The sequence below is a fragment of the Morus notabilis genome, unplaced genomic scaffold (genome assembly GCF_000414095.1).
Source record: "Morus notabilis unplaced genomic scaffold, ASM41409v2 Scaffold720, whole genome shotgun sequence".
NCBI lineage: Eukaryota > Viridiplantae > Streptophyta > Magnoliopsida > Rosales > Moraceae > Morus > Morus notabilis.
In genome coordinates this window covers 98,967-120,925 of record NW_010367011.1, presented here as the reverse complement: position 1 = coordinate 120,925, position 21,959 = coordinate 98,967, and the positions used below count along the sequence as shown (strand labels likewise).

At 35.2% G+C, this 21,959-nt stretch overlaps 1 protein-coding gene across 1 annotated transcript; it reads left to right on the top strand.

Annotated features, from left to right (window-relative positions):
* Window positions 1–2,017: 2,017 nt before the first annotated feature.
* Window positions 2,018–2,968, top strand: LOC21396416 (LOB domain-containing protein 36; the record flags this gene model as incomplete). Its single annotated transcript, XM_010111596.2, has 1 exon — window positions 2,018–2,968. A coding segment is annotated over exon 1 (945 nt), but the record flags the coding sequence as incomplete, so codon positions are not given.
* Between the last annotated feature and the right edge of the window lie 18,991 nt (window positions 2,969–21,959).

Sequence of the window (21,959 nt, the reverse complement as noted above, 5' to 3'; positions counted from 1 at the left end):
ATATATAAAACAATTGTTTTCTCTCTTCTTTTTTTTTCTTTTTTTTTTTCCTTTTGCTCCCAAATCCAGTGATTGGAAGGTAACAAATTTTGTCTTCAGGAGGAAACAAAATTAATATGGATATATCGACTGAATATGAATTTTCTTCTCCCCACAAAACAAAATATGATTTTTTTTTTCTTTTTGAAAGCAACAAAATATGATTAAATCTCAACTTAAAAATAATTGGCATAAAAACTTGAAAGGGTATTTTGGTAAGAAGAGTGAAACCGTTCCCAGGGAGGGTAATTTCGGCATTAGGTGAAGACAGTACAGAGACAAATAGGTAACTCAGCGATGCAATTAATTGTTGCTCAGAATAAGAGCTCATTTATAAATGGATATTTTTATTTTTATTTTGCCTCAAAAAATAAATCAGAAAAATTATAAATTTGATCGGACGGCCAAAACACTCCGTTCCATTCCTCAACGGCAAGCAATAATATAATAATGACGTCCACGCTATGGCAAATGCAATTGTCCTCTCGTCTCATTTTCCTCAACGTTTCTCTCTCTTTTTTTAAACAAATATTTTCTTTAATTTGTTTTTGTTTTGAAAAATTTTAGATTTCGCAATCTTCTTCTGTTGGGATCTTGAAACTCGAAAATCGGATCAAAAAAACCTTTTTCCTCACTGAGACTTAGAACCAAAAAAAAAAAAAAGAGCTCTATTGTAGTCTTTCTCTCCAAGGTTTTTCTTTTTCTCCTTCTTTTCTTTTTCTTCCCAAAACCTCGCCATTGTCTGCGAAAACGCCGACGTTTTGGTGTCTCCTTCCTGATCAGCTAGTTTGGTGGGGAGCTCTCTCTTGCTCTGCTTCTCGCGCTATCGCCTCTTTAGTGCTTGGCGTTTCGCTCAGGCGTTTCATGGACTTTGACAGACTCAGTGATCGGCGCAGAAAGTTTAGCAGAAAAATCTAAGCCAATCCGAGGTCAGATTATTATTTATGATTGTTATTCTCTTTCGATTCCTGGTTCAGTTATGGAAAGAATCAGAAAAACGATATACAATGATCATCGAGACGATTCTTGATTCCTCTCGCTGTTTTTCGTTTGTTTGTTTTGGCCAAAATGGATATTTTTTTTCCTTTTCAAGTTTGGTAATATCTGTGTTGTCGATGGATCTAGAGAGTTAAATACCGCTCAGAAATCAGAATTTCGCTGCCATTTTTCCAAGTTTGAAAGTGAGAGAAAACACAGAAACGCTGAGTTTTAGAGAGAGAGAGAGAGAGAGAGAGAGAGAGAGAGAGAGAGAGAGAGAGAAGCGGTGATTGAGAGAGATCATTCTTGTTGACGCCATTTTTTTTCTTTTATGTTTTGTTTTTCTGTTTTTGCATTTCTCAGTATAATTAGTTTCTCGGTTCATTTCTCGTTTGTTGCACTATCATTTTCGTCGTCGTCTTCAATATTTAGCAGTGTACTGGAAGCTGAATCGCCTTTGTCGCCAAACGAATTACCATTAGGTTTCGTTTTCACATTTTCTTTTTCTTTTTTTGTTTGTCAATTAATATTCATTTAATTTGTTTCTTTTTTTTTTTCTTTTTGCTTTCAGAATAAGTCACTGTTTGATTTATCTGTATCGTATTTGACTCATCATGTCGGTTTTCCTTTTAATACCCAATAGATTAGCGTGATTATGAGAACGCTTTTAATGAGCCTCCTCTTTTTCTTCAAAAAAATAAAATTGATTAATCTTCGCTGAATCCCCAACACATTTCCTCTCCCTGATCATCATCATCAATGGCGTTTCCACATTAATCAATTTATGGGTTCTCTCTCTCTCTCTCTCTCTCTCTCTCTCTCTCTCTCTAAGACCACTTCCTCTCTCTAGGTTTTTTCTTTTTGTCTTTCTCGCTAGAATATTAGGTCTTGATTTTCTTGCGAAATAGTACTAATAGTATCAATCGTATTCATTTTTTTTTTTCAGTTGGTAATCATCATCATCATATCAGAGAAATCAATCAATCAAGCAACAATAATAACAACAATGGCGTCGTCGTCATCGAGCTCTCCATGCGCGGCGTGCAAGATTCAGAGACGGAAGTGCACGCAAGAGTGCGTGTTCGCGCCGTACTTCCCACCTGACCAGCCGCAGAAGTTCTGCAACGTCCACAAAGTCTTCGGCGCCAGCAACGTCTCAAAGCTCCTCCAGGAGCTCAGCGCCTCCCAGCGAGAGGACGCCGTCAACTCCCTCGCCTACGAGGCCGAGGCCCGCCTCCGCGACCCCGTTTACGGTTGCGTTGGCCTCATCTCTGTCCTTCAACACAAGCTCCGCCAAGTCCAGAACGACCTCAACAATGCCAAGAAAGAACTCGCCTCCTATATCGGCCCCCACGCCGCCGCCAGTCTCAATCTTTCTCTTTTCCAGCCTCCGCCACCGCCTCCGCTGCCGCCATATAACAATCTCCATCAGCACCACCAACCGCCTTTCTTTCCGCAGCCGTTGATGGCGATCCCAAAAGGGGCTTCTTCCTCTTCTTCTTTGCCTCCAGCTGGACATGAGATTGTTTTAAATATTGACCCTCATCAGCAACAGCAGCAGCAACACTTTTTCGAGGCTCAGCAGTTGGCGGCGGCCATGGCGGCGAGAGAGCAGCAGGAGTTGCTGAGGATTAGTCTTGAGCAGAAACTGAATCAACCGCAAGAGTTCTTGGCTTCTAGCTCTCACGGATTCAATAACCAAAACATGTCTGGACCAAGTTCTAATACTATTTCTCCAACCTTGGCTCTTGGCAGTTCCTTTGACAATTCCAATTACCATGTTAATCAACCCCAGCAATCGGAACATCATAATCTTCATCATCATCAACTACTTCGAGAACAGCTCATGCTCGGCCAAGCCCCACAGCCGGAGGTGGCGCAACAAGTACTCCACCAGCAACAAACCCAGATCATGCTTCAGAAGCTAGAGAGTGAGGAGAGCAAGAGTGTTGGACCGTCTTGCTGATGTCTTTTGCAGCCTGTCTAGCTCTTTGTTCATCTCAGCTTTTTTCGTCAGAAAATTTTTACTCATAGGTATGTGCTCATCTCAGCTTTTTTTTTTTTTTGAACGATTCAAATTCTTCACCTTACAGAGTAGTCACGTCTAGAATTATTGTTAGATTATGTCTTGTTTTTGTTGTTCATTTATGTTGTTATTGCAAATTTTGAAAGTTTTTTTGTGGTTTAATATTTTGTCACATAAGGGTTTATGCTGGAGTTGTAGTACTATTAGAGATCCGGTTTGCATTTATGAATGTTATGATGCTTTTATGTGTAGTTTTGGCCTGGTTTTTCATAAATGGGGCAATATTTGCTTGGTGGCAGTGGAAAGCTAATATTAGTCTTTATTGCATATAGCAGAGGGGTCGGTTAAGAGAATTATTGTCTTTTCACAGTAAGAGACGTCTCAGTCGTCAACTATAATTAGATCCCATCTGAAGTAACAGCCTTAGGTTTTGCTTGCACACTTTATATCCTTCTTTGTTTGTTTTTTTCTCTTTTTAATATATAATATAATTTTTTGAGGAAAATTTTGGACGACATTGTGCTTACTAACAAAAGAGATGATCTGGTTGCTAGTGATGTGATGTGATGCTTTGTTGGGATGCTTGAGAGACAGATCAATTGCATTTTGGAGAATTTTTTTGAAGATAATTTTTTTTTTCTCTAATTAAATAGTGATTTTTTGTACTGATCTTTGGACAAATGTGAGGTAGCTAGAGGGGTTTTATCGTAATTTGATTGAGAACAAAAGCTCACAGTTTTGACTTATCTGCTTGTAGATAGATCATAGATGGTTAGGTTGCTCTCCCCATTTTGTGAAAGGACAAGTAGACAACGCTACCTTAATTATCTCTTTCTGACTTCTCCTTAAAATAAACAATTTTTTCCCTTGTCTTTTTTTTTTCCCCTACCTACCGAGGCCGAGGGTCAATTTTTTTGGCTTCCAAATGAGCTGTGAATAATGATATCCTCGTGCCATGATGGTACGTATTTCTAATCTTCTTATAGTCTTCTTGAATAATTTTGAATAATATTATAGTCTTCACATGACTAAGATAATTCTCATGGTGATATTTCATATAGTGAAATACATCCTTAGCATCACATGACAAAGTGATAGTAAAATGCCCTTAGGAGATTCGTTAGAAAGCTCTTCTTACGTTTAAGAATTTAACAAATAGTTATTTTATTGCATGATTGACTATAAGTGTGAAACATATATATATATATATATGTATATATATGAATATATACATACAGTATTTCATGTATTTTGTCGTGCTGTGCAAGAGCAATTTTTTTGGTAGTAGAGATTGCCAATTTTTCTACATGAATATTTTCTGGTTCTTGATTACAATAATCCTTGAAGTGCAATAAATATATATATGGTGACATGCATGTGACCAAATTCCCTCCTTATTCTGAGTTTTCTTTGGTTCTCCCTTATGCAGATTATTTTTGCCGCTCAAATGGAGAGGGAGGGAGAGAGAGAGAGAGAGAGAGAGAGAGAGAGAGAGAGAGAGAGAGATTACATTTGAGATTGGTTGTATTTCACATGATATGAAGTAAAGTCTCTGCATCAATTTTTAGGTTGGAGAAGACTTTCATGGAGATACCTTCAAACCGTAGGATTCCACATTAATCTTCAAGTACAGCACTCGTTTCTTTTCTTTAGTCAGGTAGGATTGATTGGTTAATTGTTACTAAAAATGTAAATAAAGCATTTCTGGATCACTTTTTGGAGGGGCCTTAATTTGTCTAGAAATCTCTCTCTCTCTCTTTTTTTTTTTTTCCTATGATGAGTACTAGTTATAATCTTCTGCCTAATTATATTACTATTTCTGCCATACTATTCATTATCGTTATTATTTTCCTTCACAAATTGTTTATAATCTATGATCTTACTAGATCTGAATCTGTGATCACTGGTCATTTTGCGTGTAAGTGAAGTTTATATGGTTCAATTTGTCTTGAAGGAAACAATTGAACTTTTAAAACGAAAATAATAACCTCACTATTTCTCCTGTGTATATTGGGAAAAGAGCCAAGGCCATGCATATTGTTGACCACATAGTTAGTATATTTTTTTATCGGGATTTGTGCACAAAGCTGACTTTTCTTGATGAAAAAAATAATAATAATAAAAAAAATTCAAGAGAAGGGGGGTATAATTTTATAAATCATGTGATTTTTGTGATAAGAGTGATAAAAGAAATTGAGGAAAGATAAAAAGAGAAGTGTGTTGTTGTAGCCTGTAGGGAATTACAAAAGTTCAATATCTTAACAGAATTTGATAAAAATCCAACAGTTTGAATTGTATCTACAATTATTGTATTATCCTCACCGTATCAAAAGATTCTCGATGGGAAAAAAAAAAAATCTGAAAGCGTGATACTGGATTATCAACAAAGTTTAAAACCTTTCACAACAATGACAAAACAGTTTATTGGTGAATAAACAATTGACATAACATTGAAAAGAATACTTATTTGACTAAAAATTATGTCAATCTTCTCTTTGGATGGTGAGTGGTGACCCACCTTCACCATGATTCCGTTTCACCTCACGGCTTCCTTCGTTTTCTTAATGAAACGATGAACTTTTAACTTTAAATATTGTTTTATATATACACAGTGCCATGCGGGTCTTGGAATGTTAATAATAATTAGAAACAATATCCCTAATAAAAAAATAAATTAGCCCCCTAAAAAGTATAATAACAATCTTGTACTATACTCGGGAGATTATTCCTAGCCAACATATAATAAGTTTGTGTGAAAATCGTTGGTTCTTTTATAATATTTGACCAATTAATAGGCTTTTTCTTTTCTTTTATAATATTTGAACTTTGGATGAGTCAGGGCTTTTAAGTTGATTAATGGCTTCACGTGCTTTCCCTTATTATATATTTGAATCATAATAACAAGGATTGCTCTTATTATAATCATCATCATTATGATTATTGTTATCATCATTATTATTGTTATTATTATTTTAAATTTACGCAACGTCTTTTAAAATTAAACATGTTTAATTATAATAATTATAATTTATTAGTGTGTCTAATTTAATTTTCACAATTAATTAAGAGACTTTAAATTATTTTCAGTATTTATGAATTTACCTCAAAACTTTTAAAAAATAAACTTAAATTTTAATACATTTTCTTTTTTCCATTTTTCTTTTTTCATTTTTTTCTTTTTCCTTTTTCTTTTTTTTCTTTTCTTCTTTTTCTTTTCCCACCCTTCCTTCCCGTGGCAGCCCAGACCAGCCCACACTCTCTCTCTCTTCATTTTTTTTTCTTCATGCCGGCCACTTCCTCCGGGATCTCTCTCTCCCGCCGGTCTTTCTCTCTCCCTAGCTCTCTCTCTCTTTGGGTTTCTCTCTCTCTCTCCCTCTTGGAGTTCCCTGCCGAAATAGGGAAGAAAAAAAAACGAACAAAAATCGGAAAAACTAAGGGAGACAAAGCTCCATCAACTGATTTAAGGTAAAACCCTTTGAAACTCACTCTTTGATTCGAATTTTAAGCTTGAGAAAGTTTGATTTTGGTTAGATTTGAATAATTTTGAGTTAGGGTTTGGATTTGAACAATTGTTTTTTAAATTGATTGAAATTTAGGGGTTTTTAGTTATTGGACTTGTTTAATTGATTAGAAATTGATTTTGATGGATTTTGGAGAATTATTTTGAAATTGAACTTGAATTGCAGGTTTAGCATTTTTTCTATTTATGCCGGCATGCTGCCAAAATTTCTTTAAAAAGTTGTTTTTAAGCTGAAATTAAATAGGAAACCAAACTCATGGATTGGATTTCAATCTTTAAAGAACCCCCAAACTGATTATAAAATCATTTGTGAAACTTGGATTTGAGTCAAGGCACATTAATAGGAAATAATTAAACATGATTGAGCTTAATTTGTTTTAGGAATGAGAAATACTTCCTAAGATATTACTTTTGTGATAAAACTAGTGGAGAATGTCAAGTATTCAAGCTTTAAGGGAAGCGGAGGCTAGGAGAACGAAAGGCTAGCCCAGATTTGATATCCGAGAGGTAGGATATTCTTGTCCATATCCTTGTTAGCCCCACTTTAAATGATTTTGGTCCATGAAAATATTTTAGAACAAAACATGTTTAAAGAAAATGATTTCAAAGGAATAGCATGAGAATGCTATTAAGTTTTCCAATGATTTTGGAAATGAGATTTTAAAGAGTATCATTTCTTAAAATGAAATATCTTAAGAAATGATACACAACATGGTGGCCTTAGAGATCAGGATGTGGGAATCGCATACTTGGGGGTAGGTCCCGAAACCCGTACGGATTCACTTCTTGCTTAGTGGAACTATGGCTCTGCACTTTTCACTAGACAGACATTTTACCGCTTCTTGTTCAGTAGTATGATGAGCTGCACACTTTCATTATACAGACATTTTCTACTATGTGAGTATTTCTTTTTTTTTTTAAAAAAAGGGATGATCCCGGGTGTATGTCTTCGGACCGTGAGTACCTTTATTTAAAATGTTTTATAAAATTATATCCTACTAGGCCTTCCGCTCACCTTTATTATGTTTTCAATGTTTTAAACCCCTCCTCCAGAGTTAGCGGTTTAGATTTGCAGCGTGACAAGTGGATGCCAATAGATTGAAGATGCGAGATTCGAAGCGGTACGTTTTTTTTTTTTCAGATTTACAGTTATAAATTCTGAGATGTACTGTATTTCTGTATGCAAACTGTATTGGTCGACATTGTCCCTGAGTTGTACTATTTTTCTCAGACTTAATGGACTGTTCTAAATATTATTTGTGAAAGAAAGTCCGGAGTAAACTATATTGATATTTATGTAATTATTTTGTGATTTGGTTAAACAGTCCAGTTTAATTAAGTTAAATTTTAAAATAATCACGGCCCTATCCTTGGGGTCGTGACAGTTTTTGGTGTCAGAGCACGGCTTTGAATTCTATGGGAAATCGAGCCTGCGTGAGTTTTTACTGAGTTGTGTTGTTCTTTTAACAGTTTTGTGTCGGGACTTGTTGTACAATATTAGTTACTACATGATACACTTGCACTTGAGAATTTGACGTTAGAGTCCGTTTCAATTTTCCTAGAGCACTTTGATGGATGGAATTCATGTTTCTATTATCGATGTTTATCGATATGAAGGTCGAGGGTAAAGTTGACTTTAAAGTTTTCGGGAAGTATTGATTTCGACCCGATGGTTATTGATTTGTTTCCATAAGTTCTCTTGACTCTTGTCAGTTTCAAATTCAAAATCAGTATTGACTTCGAAATTCTCATGAAGATTTCAGTTTTTAGATGATATTCGTTCCGACTTCCGTGTAGTTGAATTCCCGATATTGGTCCCTTCCACTTTTCGATACGTCTAACGTGGGGGTTTAAGTTGATGGAGAGCGATGACTTGAAATCGAGTAGTTTTGATCATTAAATTTTTCTTCCTCCTTGATTGGTTCTTTCCGATTTGATCAATGCGCAAGTTTAGTGTTGCAATCTAGCTTTGTATCCTAGCTACTCATTTCAATTCACTAATGCATTCTTTTATCTCTTGAGAGTGTTTTGCTCAAAAGTGTCTACTTCATGGGTTATTGTGTCAATGAGACATCGTTCTTTCTTCTATTGACGACGATGGTGGCTATGGAATTCGTCGAGAGATTGATGTTTATCTCTGATATTAATTGTGTTCGACCTTGCGTGGAAGCGTGGTAGGTCATAACCTACAGGTTCCAGGATTCCAAATTCGAATTCTTTTCTTAATCCTTTTTTACCAGGAGTTAGTTTCTTCGTTATTATTAGTGTATTGATTCGTGAAATTTTATGTCATAGTCTTATGTCACTCAGGAATCAAAATTCTTCATTGTCTCGAGTGTTAGTCTTGGTGATTCCCTCGTTAACTTAAACCATGTCATTGTGAGACATTGAATATGGATCTTAATCCTATGCCATTCTTTGCCATTTTGCTTTTGGGATTCTATGTTCGAGCTCTATTCTTATTCTGTTCTGAACTGGAGTTAGACTTTCTACTTGATAACCGTATTTTGATTCATATTATCTTTCTATCATGAATCAATGTTATTCTAAGATCAAGACCGCTTCTTATTTTGAATAGATTTGACAATCTTGACTTCGAAGATCCTCATTCAGTCACATAGTTTTGAAGATTCGATCGTTACTTGATTTCGTATCCATTCAATACTAAATTTCTATTGGTTCTTTTTAGAGTCAAATGCGACTATGGGAATTTCTGCGACTTTCTAGATCCCAAATCAATGATTGATGTTCTTTTGTTCGATCATTCCCAGAATTGAGTGTCTCTATTCTAGTGGGTGAAAGTCTATGTTGTTGATTGACTTCTAGCTGGAATTGATAATATTTTGGATATGAAATTCCAAGATGACAAAGTGTTTCCGTGTCTCATTCTATAATTCTGAAATTCATAAAGACTTGAACGAGGTGAGTGGTCTATCTTATTGAGATTGGAGTTCATTTCTTTCTCATTGATTGGGTGTGACAATCGAAGTATACCATGCCAATGTCATAAGTCTGTTTTTCATGACAATGAAGGTGTTTTCTTCAACCGGTGTTTAGATGTCGTAGCAGAACTGTAAGATGGATGTTTCTCCCTATCTTGACACGTGTGAATCCACAGAAAAGGCGTAGGAAGTCCTAATTCATAAGTTTCAAGATGTCTATCCTTGCGAATTGTCATATTCGCCTCTTTTCCGCCATGTGAGTGACATTCCTGCTTTTGACTCATATTCTAAGTGGTGTTTTAAATGGAAGAACTTTTTTAACAGTTGAGGTTGAGTTCCCACAGGCTGAAGATGTTGGGTTCGACCCTCATGAGGAGATGTCTTGTCAATTTCAGGTGGAATTAGAACATATAGTTCTAATGATAAGTATGAATAACACTTTGGACGTTTTCTAAATCGGCGTCAAACTGTGGGTGTTGCATTAAAATCAACCTTGAAATCATTTAGTCCACGTGATGAATTTCATGCAATTATAAGAATTTTCCTAAACAGGCCGTTCTGATTTTCTGTAACTTGTTTTTGAGGGCCTTGTCGATTTCCAAACCTTATGTGTAACATACCAAATAAAAGATCTACGTGTCTAATTTCTTATGGAGTTCATTTTGGAATTTTAGAAGACTTAGATAACAATTTATACATACTCCCATCAAGATCGATGAATCTGTTATTTTATTGGATTTATGAAGAATATGGATTTGAGTTAGAATCTGATTTATGACTAAACGATTGGAAGTTTGAAGCTTTTGTGGTTGTTTAACATTAAGTATGAGTTCTTTGAAATTTCTCTCTTGAATGTTATTGTTTGGACTTTAATCATACTTTCTCCACTTGATCCATATGATTTTGGGGAGGATTCTAGGTAAAATAGACATTTCAAGCTTTGATAGGAGATTTGGATCACCCAAAAAGGAGTTTTGTAGCTTAAGTTATGAATTTTTCAATTTGTTGGAAAAAGTGTCAAGGAACTTAACCTGGACAGGTTCAATACTGTTGAATTCTGGCAATCCTCATAGATGAATTTGAATGAATGGATTACATAATTGGAAATTAGACATTCTAAGCTTCGTATAGCCACAAGAATCACCTCGAATGGATAACATTAGCTCAAATTATGCAATTTTGAAGTTAAGCTTGATTCTTAGAAATTCTGCAGAAAAACAGCCACGTTTTGATCTGATATAATGTATTTTTGGAGACCTTAACCTATCTGAAACTAAGCTTAAGATAGGTCTTTGGAAAGCCCTAGACGTCTACTTCGATTAGGCACTGATTTTGTAATTTTTGGAGCTGTGTAGAATATTTTATGATTATTTTCATAACAGCCGTCAAAACTGTCTTTTCTAAGAATTGATAAAACAAAGAACTGAGACCCTTACTTTTTGAAATAGGATTGCTGCACCTAAACTACCATTGCTACCATTTAGAACATGTTATTAGTGATGTGTGGGAGTTATAATCACGTCATTTGAAGTTTTGTAACCCGAGTTGTGCGTATTGGAAGGGTCATGCCAAAAACTTCTCAAAAGTTGTTGAAACCAGGAAATGATAGAATTTTGATTTCTTAGAAGCTATTTTTGAGGTACTTAGAGAGCTTAGGTTTGGGTATATGATAACTTGTTTCGAAGCTCTAGGTGTCTACTCTATTTAGAAACTGGAATTATACCCGTTAGATCTATGTGGAATATTTTATGATCATTTCCGTCGAAAAGGTCAAAATTGCGCTCTTGGCATAACGTAAAAAGTGTGAACTTGGACCCCAACTTCTAGAACCAGGATCGCTGCACTTAAGACACTAATCTTACCGCTTAGTGTGTATCATTAGTGAGGTGTAGCACTTAGAATCACTTTGTTTGGAGTTTTGTAGGCCGAGATGTACGTAGTTGAAATTTTGCTTAGAAACTTTTCAAAATGCCTTAAAAAGTTGAAGTTTCAGAATTTTAACTTCTTGTAAGAGGTGTTTGAAAGGCTTGGAATATTTAAAATAGGACATGTAATAGCTCGTTGGAAAGACCTATATGTCTATTTTCATTCGAAACCAGTTTTCTACCCTCTGGTGACACGTTATATGGTTTGCACTTGTTTCCATAACGGACATTAAATCAACCCATGTATGAGATTAAAAGACTGACCAAGTTAAAGGAATCCTTTAGATAATCCAAGTTTGATTAAACGAAGAGCTATGCTGATAGAAGGTGACTTTGCCTTATTAAGAGTTTCACCATGCAAAGGAATCACTCATTTTGGTGTGAAAGGGAAACTTGCGCCAAGATACATTGGACCATTCCAAATCGTGCAACGAGTCGGTGACATTGCTTATCGCCTCGCCTTACCTCCTGAGTTATCTCACATGCACAATGTGTTCTATGTTTCTATGCTTCGTGAGTGTAAACTCGATCCGGAAGCTATTGTATAATGGTACGACGTTCTGATCCAGTATGACACGACTTGCGAGGAATCACTAGTTCAGATTCTTGATCGAAAGATGAAGAGTTTACGCCGTCACGAGATTCCGCTAGTGAAGGTGTTGTGGCAATACCATGGCGTTGAGGCAGTGACGTGAGAACTAGAAGCAAGGATGCGACAACGATATCCATACATGTTCATATCCTAAGGTAAGCTCAAATTTTGAGGACGAAATTCCTTAAGGAGGGTAAAGCTATAACGCTCTCTAGAATTAAACATGCTTAATTATGATAATTGTGGTTTATTAGTGTGTCTAATGTGATTTTCATAATTAATTAAGGGACTTTAAATTATTTTCAGTATTTATGAATTTACCTCAAAAGTTTTTAAAAATACACTTAAAATTTTAATACTCCATTTTTCTTTTTCCTTTTCTTTTTTTTTCCATTTTCTTTTTTTTTCTTTTCTTCTTTTTCTTTTCCCTCCCTTCCTTCCCATGGCTGCCCAGACCAGCCCACACACACTCTCTCTCTTCATTTTTTTTCTTCCACGCCGGCCACTTCCTCCGGGATCTCTCTCTCCTGCCGGTCTTTCTCTCTCCCTGGCTCTCTCTCTCTTTGGGTTTCTCTCTCTCTCTCTCCCTCTTGGAGTTCCCAGCCGAAATAGGGAAGAAAAAAAACGAACAAAAATGGGAAAAACTAAGGGAGACAAAGCTCCATCAACTGATTTAAGGTAAAACCCTTTGAAACCCACTATTTGATTCGAATTTTAAGCTTGAGAAAGTTTGATTTTGGTTAGATTTGAATAATTTTGAGTTAGGGTTTGGATTTGAACAATTGTTTTTTAAATTGATTGAAATTTAGGGGTTTTTAGTTATTGGACTTGTTTAATTGATTAGAAATTGATTTTGATGGATTTTGGAGAATTATTTTGAAATTGAACTTGAATTGCAGGTTTAGCATTTTTCCTATTTATGCCGCCGGCATGTTGTGGCAATACCATGGCGTTGAGGCAGTGACGTGAGAACTAGAAGCAAGGATGCGACAACGATATCCATACATGTTCATATCCTAAGGTAAGCTCAAATTTTGAGGACGAAATTCCTTAAGGATGGTAAAGCTATAACGCCCTCTAGAATTAAACATGCTTAATTATGATAATTGTGGTTTATTAGTGTGTCTAATGTGATTTTCACAATTAATTAAGGGACTTTAAATTATTTTCAGTATTTATGAATTTACCTCAAAAGTTTTTAAAAATACACTTAAAATTTTAATACTCCATTTTTCTTTTTCCTTTTCTTTTTTTTTCCATTTTCTTTTTTTTTCTTTTCTTCTTTTTCTTTTCCCTCCCTTCCTTCCCATGGCTGCCCAGACCAGCCCACACACACTCTCTCTCTTCATTTTTTTTCTTCCACGCCGGCCACTTCCTCCGGGATCTCTCTCTCCTGCCGGTCTTTCTCTCTCCCTGGCTCTCTCTCTCTTTGGGTTTCTCTCTCTCTCTCCCTCTTGGAGTTCCCAGCCGAAATAGGGAAGAAAAAAAAACGAACAAAAATGGGAAAAACTAAGGGAGACAAAGCTCCATCAACTGATTTAAGGTAAAACCCTTTGAAACCCACTATTTGATTCGAATTTTAAGCTTGAGAAAGTTTGATTTTGGTTAGATTTGAATAATTTTGAGTTAGGGTTTGGATTTGAACAATTGTTTTTTAAATTGATTGAAATTTAGGGGTTTTTAGTTATTGGACTTGTTTAATTGATTAGAAATTGATTTTGATGGATTTTGGAGAATTATTTTGAAATTGAACTTGAATTGCAGGTTTAGCATTTTTTCTATTTATGCCGGCATGCTGCCGAAATTTCTTTAAAATGTTGTTTTTAAGCTGAAATTAAATAGGAAACCAAACTCATAGATTGGATTTCAATCTTTAAAGAACCCCCAAACTGATTATAAAATCATTTGTGAAACTTAGATTTGAGTCAAGGCACATTAATAGGAAACAATTAAACATGATTGAGCTTAATTCGTTTTAGGAATGAGAAATACTTCCTAAGATATTGCTTTTGTGAAAAAGCTAGTGGAGAAGGTCAAGTATTAAAGCTTTAAGGGAAGCGGAAGCTAGGAGAACGAAAGGCTAGCCCAGATTTGATATCCGAGAGGTAGGATATTCTTGTCCATATCCTTGTTAGCTTCACTTTAAATGATTTTGGCCCATGAAAATGTTTTAGAACAAAACATGTTTAAAGAAAATGATTTCAAAGGAATAGCATGAGAATGCTATTAAGTTTTCTAATGATTTTGGAAATGAGATTTTAAAGAGTATCATTTCTTAAAATGAAATATCTTAAGAAATGATACACAGCATGGTGGCCTTAGAGATCGGGATGTGGGAATCGCATCCTTGGGGGCAGGTCCTGAAACCCGTACGGATTCGCTTCTTGCTTAGTGGAACTATGGCTCTGCACTTTTCACTAGACAGACATTTTACCGCTTCTTGTTCAGTGGTATGATGAGCTGCACACTTTCATTATACAGACATTTTTTACTATGTGAGCATTTCTTTTTTTTTATTATTTAAAATAAGGGATGATCGGTTCCGGGTGTATGTCTTCAGACCGTGAGTACGTTTATTTAAAATTTTTTATAAGATTATATCCTACTAGGCCTTCCGCTCACCTTTATTATGTTTTCAATGTTTTAAACCCCTCCTCCAGAGTTAGCGGTTGAGATTTGCAGCGTAACAAGTGGATGCCAATAGATTGAAGATGCGATATTCGAAGCGGTACGTTTGTTTTAGATTTACGGTTTTAAATTCTGAGATGTACTGTATTTCTGAATGCAAACTGTATTGGTCGACATTGTCCCTGAGTTGTACTATTTTTCTCAGATTTAATGGACTGTTCTAAATATTATTTGTGAAAGAAAGTCTCCGGAGTAAACTATATTGATATTTATGTAATTATTTTATGATTTGGTTAAACATTCCAGTTTAATTAAGTTAAATTTTAAAATAATCACGGCCCTATCCTTGGGGTCGTGACAATTTGACTTACTATCTGAGAATGGCATACGACTTTGTTCATTTTACCGATTTGAATTTTCAATTCAAGTTTTATTACAGTTAAAAGCTCTCATAAAAAGTCATATCTAACATTTTTTTTACAGTTAAAAGTTCTCATATAAAGTCACATCTTAATTTAAATTGAAAATTTGAATAGACAAACTAAACGAGGTCTAAACCTATTATATTCCAATAAAATGAGGCTTCTCTGACACTGTCCTTAATTTATAATCTTTATTAGTGGCTTTGTATACTTTAATTTAACTGTGGTTATTAGTCAAGGAATCCGTATATTGAAAGTTCATGATAAACGGCCATCGATAGAGACAAAAAGGAAGAATTGAAATTTTTTTGCCCAACGATATGTATTAACATAAGAAAGATAATATGCGTTGCCTCTACTTTTAAAATTACATTTTTCCATTTTTTTTTTTTAGTATGGAAGAAAATATTTTAAAATCACAACATGGCGTAGCCAAGTCCCTTGGAGCATATCTTCTATTTAGTTCTAATTTCCTTCTGTAATTTTTATTGTTGCTGCTTTTACATCCATTGATAATTTGATAATTAGCATTTTCAAAGAGATAAAACAAAGTAGAAATGTCTAAGTTTGCATATTTGCTTTTAGTTAAGAAATTAAACATCTTAATTTTATTATAATGATACTAATAAAATCAAAGGAGAAAAATAACAATAACACGTAAGATTTGTAGTGATTGACCCACAACGTAAGAAATTGTACACCTCTCAGGCTCATTGTGTTTTCTCCGACCTTTCCGCCCCCATTTTTTTTAGCCTTGAACACGCTTCCTTTTCATATAAAGAAAACCTAGGACAATTGAATTTATAAGTGTAAAAACCCTAGAGTATCCTTAACGAAATTCCGCTTAAGATCGATCTATGTGTTGTCAATGTGTCAATGCCATAATTAAGCTCCGCACGAGCTCCCTTTCTTATGAGCCTGATCCAACCCGCACCCCACCGCGAGCGAGCGAGATGCAAAGAATACAAGAACAGCATAGCAACATTGTAAGTGATCGTGCGATTGAGAACAATAAGCTGGAGGAAAAACTTAAACCCATCTCTATTCGTCCGTTACTTAGACAAACACAGTCGGGTAGTATCTCTACCGAACCGTCAAGGATCAAGTCGCTATCCTTATTGAGCGGCAAGGTGCACGTACACCCTCAGCGACATTGAAGAGTCTATGGTTTTGTACACTTAGTTTTAGTTTTGATATGGTTTTGTTTTGTTTTATTTTTAATTTTAATTTTTCCTACAATATTAATTATTACGAATATATTTAAATACTCCGGGATATATTAGATCACATGTACGTGGCACTTTTTTATTTGGTTAACAATGATACGTCTATTATCGAACGTTTCAAGAATTCAGGGACTTATTTATTAAAATTAAAGGATCTAGTACCAATTTATTGCCTACTAATGAACTCGGGGACCATTAGAGCAGAAGTCCTTACATTTACCAACTTTCTACTAGGGCTTTACGACTTTCATACTATTTTCTACGAAAATAGTAGAAAGTAGGTTAATATGAAAAGTTTAAGAAAATAGATAGGTTAATTTTTAGTTATAAAAATTAATAGGTCATAACTTGTCAAGTTATGATTTATAATCAGATAAGTTATGGATAAATTTGTCAAGTTATGGTTCATAGTTAGACAATTATGTATAAAAATTGTAAATTATGGACAATAACTTGTCAAGTTATGGTTCATAACCAGACAAGTTATGGATAAAAACAGTAATTTAGCCTATTTATTAACTTATGTAAACTATTGACCTATTAATTTTAATTTATCTCAAGCCTTGACCTATTTCTTTTTTTCTTCCTTTTTTCTACTCTTTTCGTTCTTATCCTTCACCAAATAATAATAATAATAAAAGAACAAATACTTGGACCTTTTTTTCCCAAAAAATTTGAAAAACCAACAAGAGAAGAAACACAGACAGAATTTAACCATGACACGAATGATTGCGTTTTTTCTTGACACGAAATTTAAGCCATGCTATAGTCCAAAAGCATTTAACCAACTTTGTTCATACAGAAGCTGATAGTGTAGACCACCCCCTCATACCCAAAACGCAGCAAAAATAGTCTCGAGTAGTAATAAGCACAAATACAACGAAAACAAAGATTTATTATGTAAAATTATCAACCTATATAAGAGAAGGCGAACGAATTCACTAATAACTTCAAAGTTACACCATCAACAAACTCTCACAACCTCTCTCTACCCAAAACCACACTTTGTCTGTCTGTTTCCACTACAACAATAAAGGCCATTTGCGATGACATTTTTTGCGACAATAAATAATACAATATTTGTGACGATATGTCGTCGCAATTACTCATCGTTAAATAAAATAATCATATCGGCGCTAATAACTTAAATGTCGTCGCAAATAATTTTAGAGCGCAAATTTCAATGGCACGGATTTTTGCCGCCAAGGTAATCTTTTTTTTGCGACGACAAATGTCGTTGCAAATAATTTCATATTATTTGCGACGACATTTTCTCTTTGTCATCACAAATAATCTTTTTAAGATTTCACCAAAAACTAAACGCGGAAAAAATGATTATTTGTGACGACTCAAAAATGATTTGCGACGATATTATGTCGTCGCAAATAATTGACAGCTGTGACGTATTTGCGAGGACATTTTAAATTTATTTGTGACAACAATGTTGTCGCAAATAAGTCTGATCTAATATACCATATCTTCTTCTTCTTCATTTTCCGCCGACATTTTCTCTCTCTCTCTCTCTTTTGCAAAATCTCTTTCTCTCTCTCTGCCTCCTCTTCCCGTCACTGCCACCGCTTCTCTCTCTCTTCCCTTCTTTCTCTTCCCTTCTCTTCTTCCGATCCCTTCTCTCTTCTTCCCCTCTCCGACCACCGCCGCCCCGCCCTCGCCAGGACTTCGAATAGCTAACATACTCTGACAGGTTTGGGTTTTCTCCTTTTTTTCTTTTTGTAAATTTTGTTTGGTTACCGAGAAGATGAAAGAAGAAAATGGAAAATGGAAAATGGAAAAAGAATCATGCACGTCCGAGAAAATTTTATTGCTCTTGTTTTGCTTATCGAGTATGTGCTTGGATTGAGTTACGAGAATTTTGATGCTCTAGGAGTTGAATATTGGGGATTTTGTTTGGAAATTTTGTTCGAGTTTAGTTATTTTTTATGGTTCCGAGAATGTGAAAATTTAAACTTGCATTGATTAATCAAGAATTGTGTCTATATGTTACTCTAGATGTTAATAAAATGTTAATTTCGGTGTTTGAAAATTATGTTCGATGTTTCAATTTGATGTAGGCGTTTGATTTTTTACCTTTGTCGCTGTTTGCCCGGTTCCTCCGACGTAATCCCGCTATTTTCAGCCCTTGTTTAGTGGGTTTAAACTTTGTAAATTTTTTATATTTATTGTACTTTTAGTTTAAAATTGTTGTAGTTTTTGGTTGTATGAATTCAGAATTATGATTTTGATATTTGAACTATGATTTTCTTATATTGTTGAAATTTAGTATATGTTTGTGATTCTTGTTCTGGGTGGCACATCTTGCAGCTATGGTGTGTCGAAATCTTTTAAAGTTGTTTTTTCTGCAGGTTTAGATTTTTTAATCATAAGAAAAATAAGCCGTTATGTTGCCGACATTTAGTTAGAAAATGAGAATTTTAATAAGTTCATTAACAAACTTTAATTAATAAAATTTAACTGTGTTAATAAAGAGTAAAATTAAAATTAATTAAACACATTAATAAATTGTTATGTCTGTTGTTGTGTATAGTTGAAATGCCGATTGACAAAAGTTGGATTTATTTGAGAAATCGATTGTCAGATCAATATTAGAATGGGTTATCTGCTTTTATTGAGGTCGCCAAAAATTATGAAACTTCAAGTGGCCATATCAGTTGTCTTTGTGTAAAATCTAGAAACCATGAAATATATCTAGTAGAAACTGTGAGAGCGCATATACATCGATTTGGTTTTAAGCAATTGTATAGTATATGGATTCACCATGGTGAAGTAGAAGCGGTTTCAGGTGTCGACCCAATAGTTAATCAACCAGTAGATGAGATGTTTGCAGTCTTACAAGATATTGTTGGGATTAATGATGACCATGAAATGTTGGATGAGATGCATGTAGATCTAGAAGATGCACAATACGCTTAATTTAAGGATCTACTTTCTGAGCTCCAGGTGGGATTTTATCCGGGCTGCACTAAGTATTCATCTTTAAATTTCTTAGTGAAATTGATGCATTTAAAAGTGTTATACAAGTGGCCTAATGAGTGTATGGATGCTCTGTTAAATCTATTGAAAGATGCATTCCCGGATGTAAAGTTACCTTCTTCTCATTATGAGTCGAAGAAGCTCATGAGTAAACTTGGACTGGGTTACGAAATAATTCATGTTTGCAAGTATGATTGTGCTTTGTTTTGGAAGGAGAACGCTGATCTACAAATGTGTCCAGTATGTAAAACATCCCGTTGGAAGAAAAAAAAAAGACAAAGGGTACTAAACAAGTGCCGTGGAAAGTATTACGTTATTTCCCGTTAACAGATCAGTTGAAGCGTCTGTACGGTTCTCATCACACAGCTAAAGGTATGACGTGGCACCAATGTGGGCATTCAAATGATGAGGATTTAATGCATCATCCAGTCGATGGTAATGAATGGAAGGAGGTAGATGAAAAGTATCCAGAATTTTCACGTGAGTCGAGAAATGTTTGCTTGGGGTTGGCCGCTGATGGTTTCAATCCTTTCGGGAACATGAGCCTCTCATACAGTATGTGGCCGGTGGTTTTAATGGCCTACAATTTACCTCTGTGGTTATACACTAAGGATCCTTATAAGATGTTGACATTGTTGATGCCTGGCCCAAATGCACCCGGAAAGGATATGGATGTCTTTGTAAGGCCCCTTGTGGATAAGCTAAAAGATTTGTGGAATGAATGAGTAATTGTACATGACGCAGTTTTGAATACATCATTTCAGATGCGGGCTGTGTTGCTCATGACAGTTAATGATTTTCCTGGTCGTAGTAGTTTATCTGGATGAAGTGGTCAGGGCTATTTAGCATGCCCAACTTGTAACGATGCAACCCCTTCAAAGAGGATAACAAGTAAGACTTGTTTTGTTGGCCATCAGCAATGGCTTCCTATTAATCATGGGATGAGAAAGAATAAAAAAGTTTGATGGTAAGGTTGAGAAATTACCTCCACCGGCTCGAAAATCTGTTCACCAAATCTTAGCTCAGTTAGAAAATGTGTTAGTCAGATTGCCTAGTAAACATGAAAAGTATGGTGGTAACAAGCAGAAAATCTTAGCTCTGACTTTTTGTTCAATGTATTTAACAGGAGTTGAAACAAGGTTTAACAGACTGGCTAGAAATTGGGTAGATGATGAAGATCGTACTGTTAAAAAGATTTATGTATTCGAAACTCCCTGTCGGCCAATTGGGAAGATGACCCCTATCACTTTGGATACTCATTTGCGAGAAAAAGCCGAGTGGTACGTACTACAGAACTATCCAGAAATTCAGCAATTCATTGAGTAAGTACTACTTTCATTTTTGTTACTTAATTGTTCCTTGATTGTGTTGCATACAATCATGTCCCTTACTTTCATTCTCTGTTAAATAGTGACCACAGGAGGGAGATTAATGACGACGATCGAACCATACCATTGGATGAAATTCAATCGAAAGAGTTTTCAAAATGGTTTAAGAATAAGGTACATTTATAATTAATTTGCATTGACATTGTTAACTCATTAAAAAATTTCTATTAAAACAGAATTCATGTCTCTTTTCAGATTTTCAATATTCGATAGCAGAATGGCCCAGAAGCGAATTATCAAATACTTTCGCTTTCAAGTGGTTCAAGCTTTTCATGTCGAAGTTATCCTGGTTGTGTGGTGAACGGTGTCAAGTTTCTAATACGCAATCGGGATATGAATCGAAGTACTCAAAATAGTGGTGTTTGTGTTCGCGGACCTGATAACCTAACGTATTATGGAGTTTTGGAGGATATTTATGAACTGTCTTACTTAAACGACAATTCTGCTGTGTTTTTTAAGTGTCTGTGGTTTGACACTCGTCCAGGAAAGAAAATGATTCAACACTACAAAAATAGAATAATTGTTTTTGTTAAAGACACGTGGTATGAAAATGAACCTTTCATACTTGCATCTCAAGCAGAGCAAGTTTTTTACGTAGACGATTTATTTAACGGTCCAAATTGGAAGGTTGTAGAACACTTTAGACATCGACATATTTAGGACATTCCAGAAACTGACATTGATGACGTGATGACAGTCCAGGATACGGAGTCTACAAATATTGAGTTAGTAGTGGAACTACCAGAGATTGACTCATTTGTATTGAATCGACATGATGTATCGTCTAATGTTGTCACCTTCGATGTTGATGCAATTATGAAAGACAAGTCTCCCCTAGTTGATGATTTTATTAATGACGAGTACGATGAAACTTTAGAGGAGTACGTTGAGGAGGAAGTCATCGAATCTAAAGACGATGATGACATAGATGATGATGGCGACAATCAACAATGTAGCAGCGACGATGAGTAGAATTTATGTATAGTAATTATTGTTTTTTTCATGATTTCATTTTAATATTATGATCTTCTGTGAATTTATAAATATTATTATTAATATGAATTTGTTCACATGCATTCATGGTTGGTCCGGTAACGACTTACGCTGGCTCTTCAGGGGAAGCGCAGTCTCCTCCTGGTCTTCACAGAGTCCCCGCATTCTGTGAATCTGGTATGTTATTCTGAGTTTTTTCCCGTTCTATTATATAATAAATAAATGTAGTAGTACATGTTGATTTGAAATGCTTACATATGCTTACAGCACCTGAACCTCGACAACGTAGAGG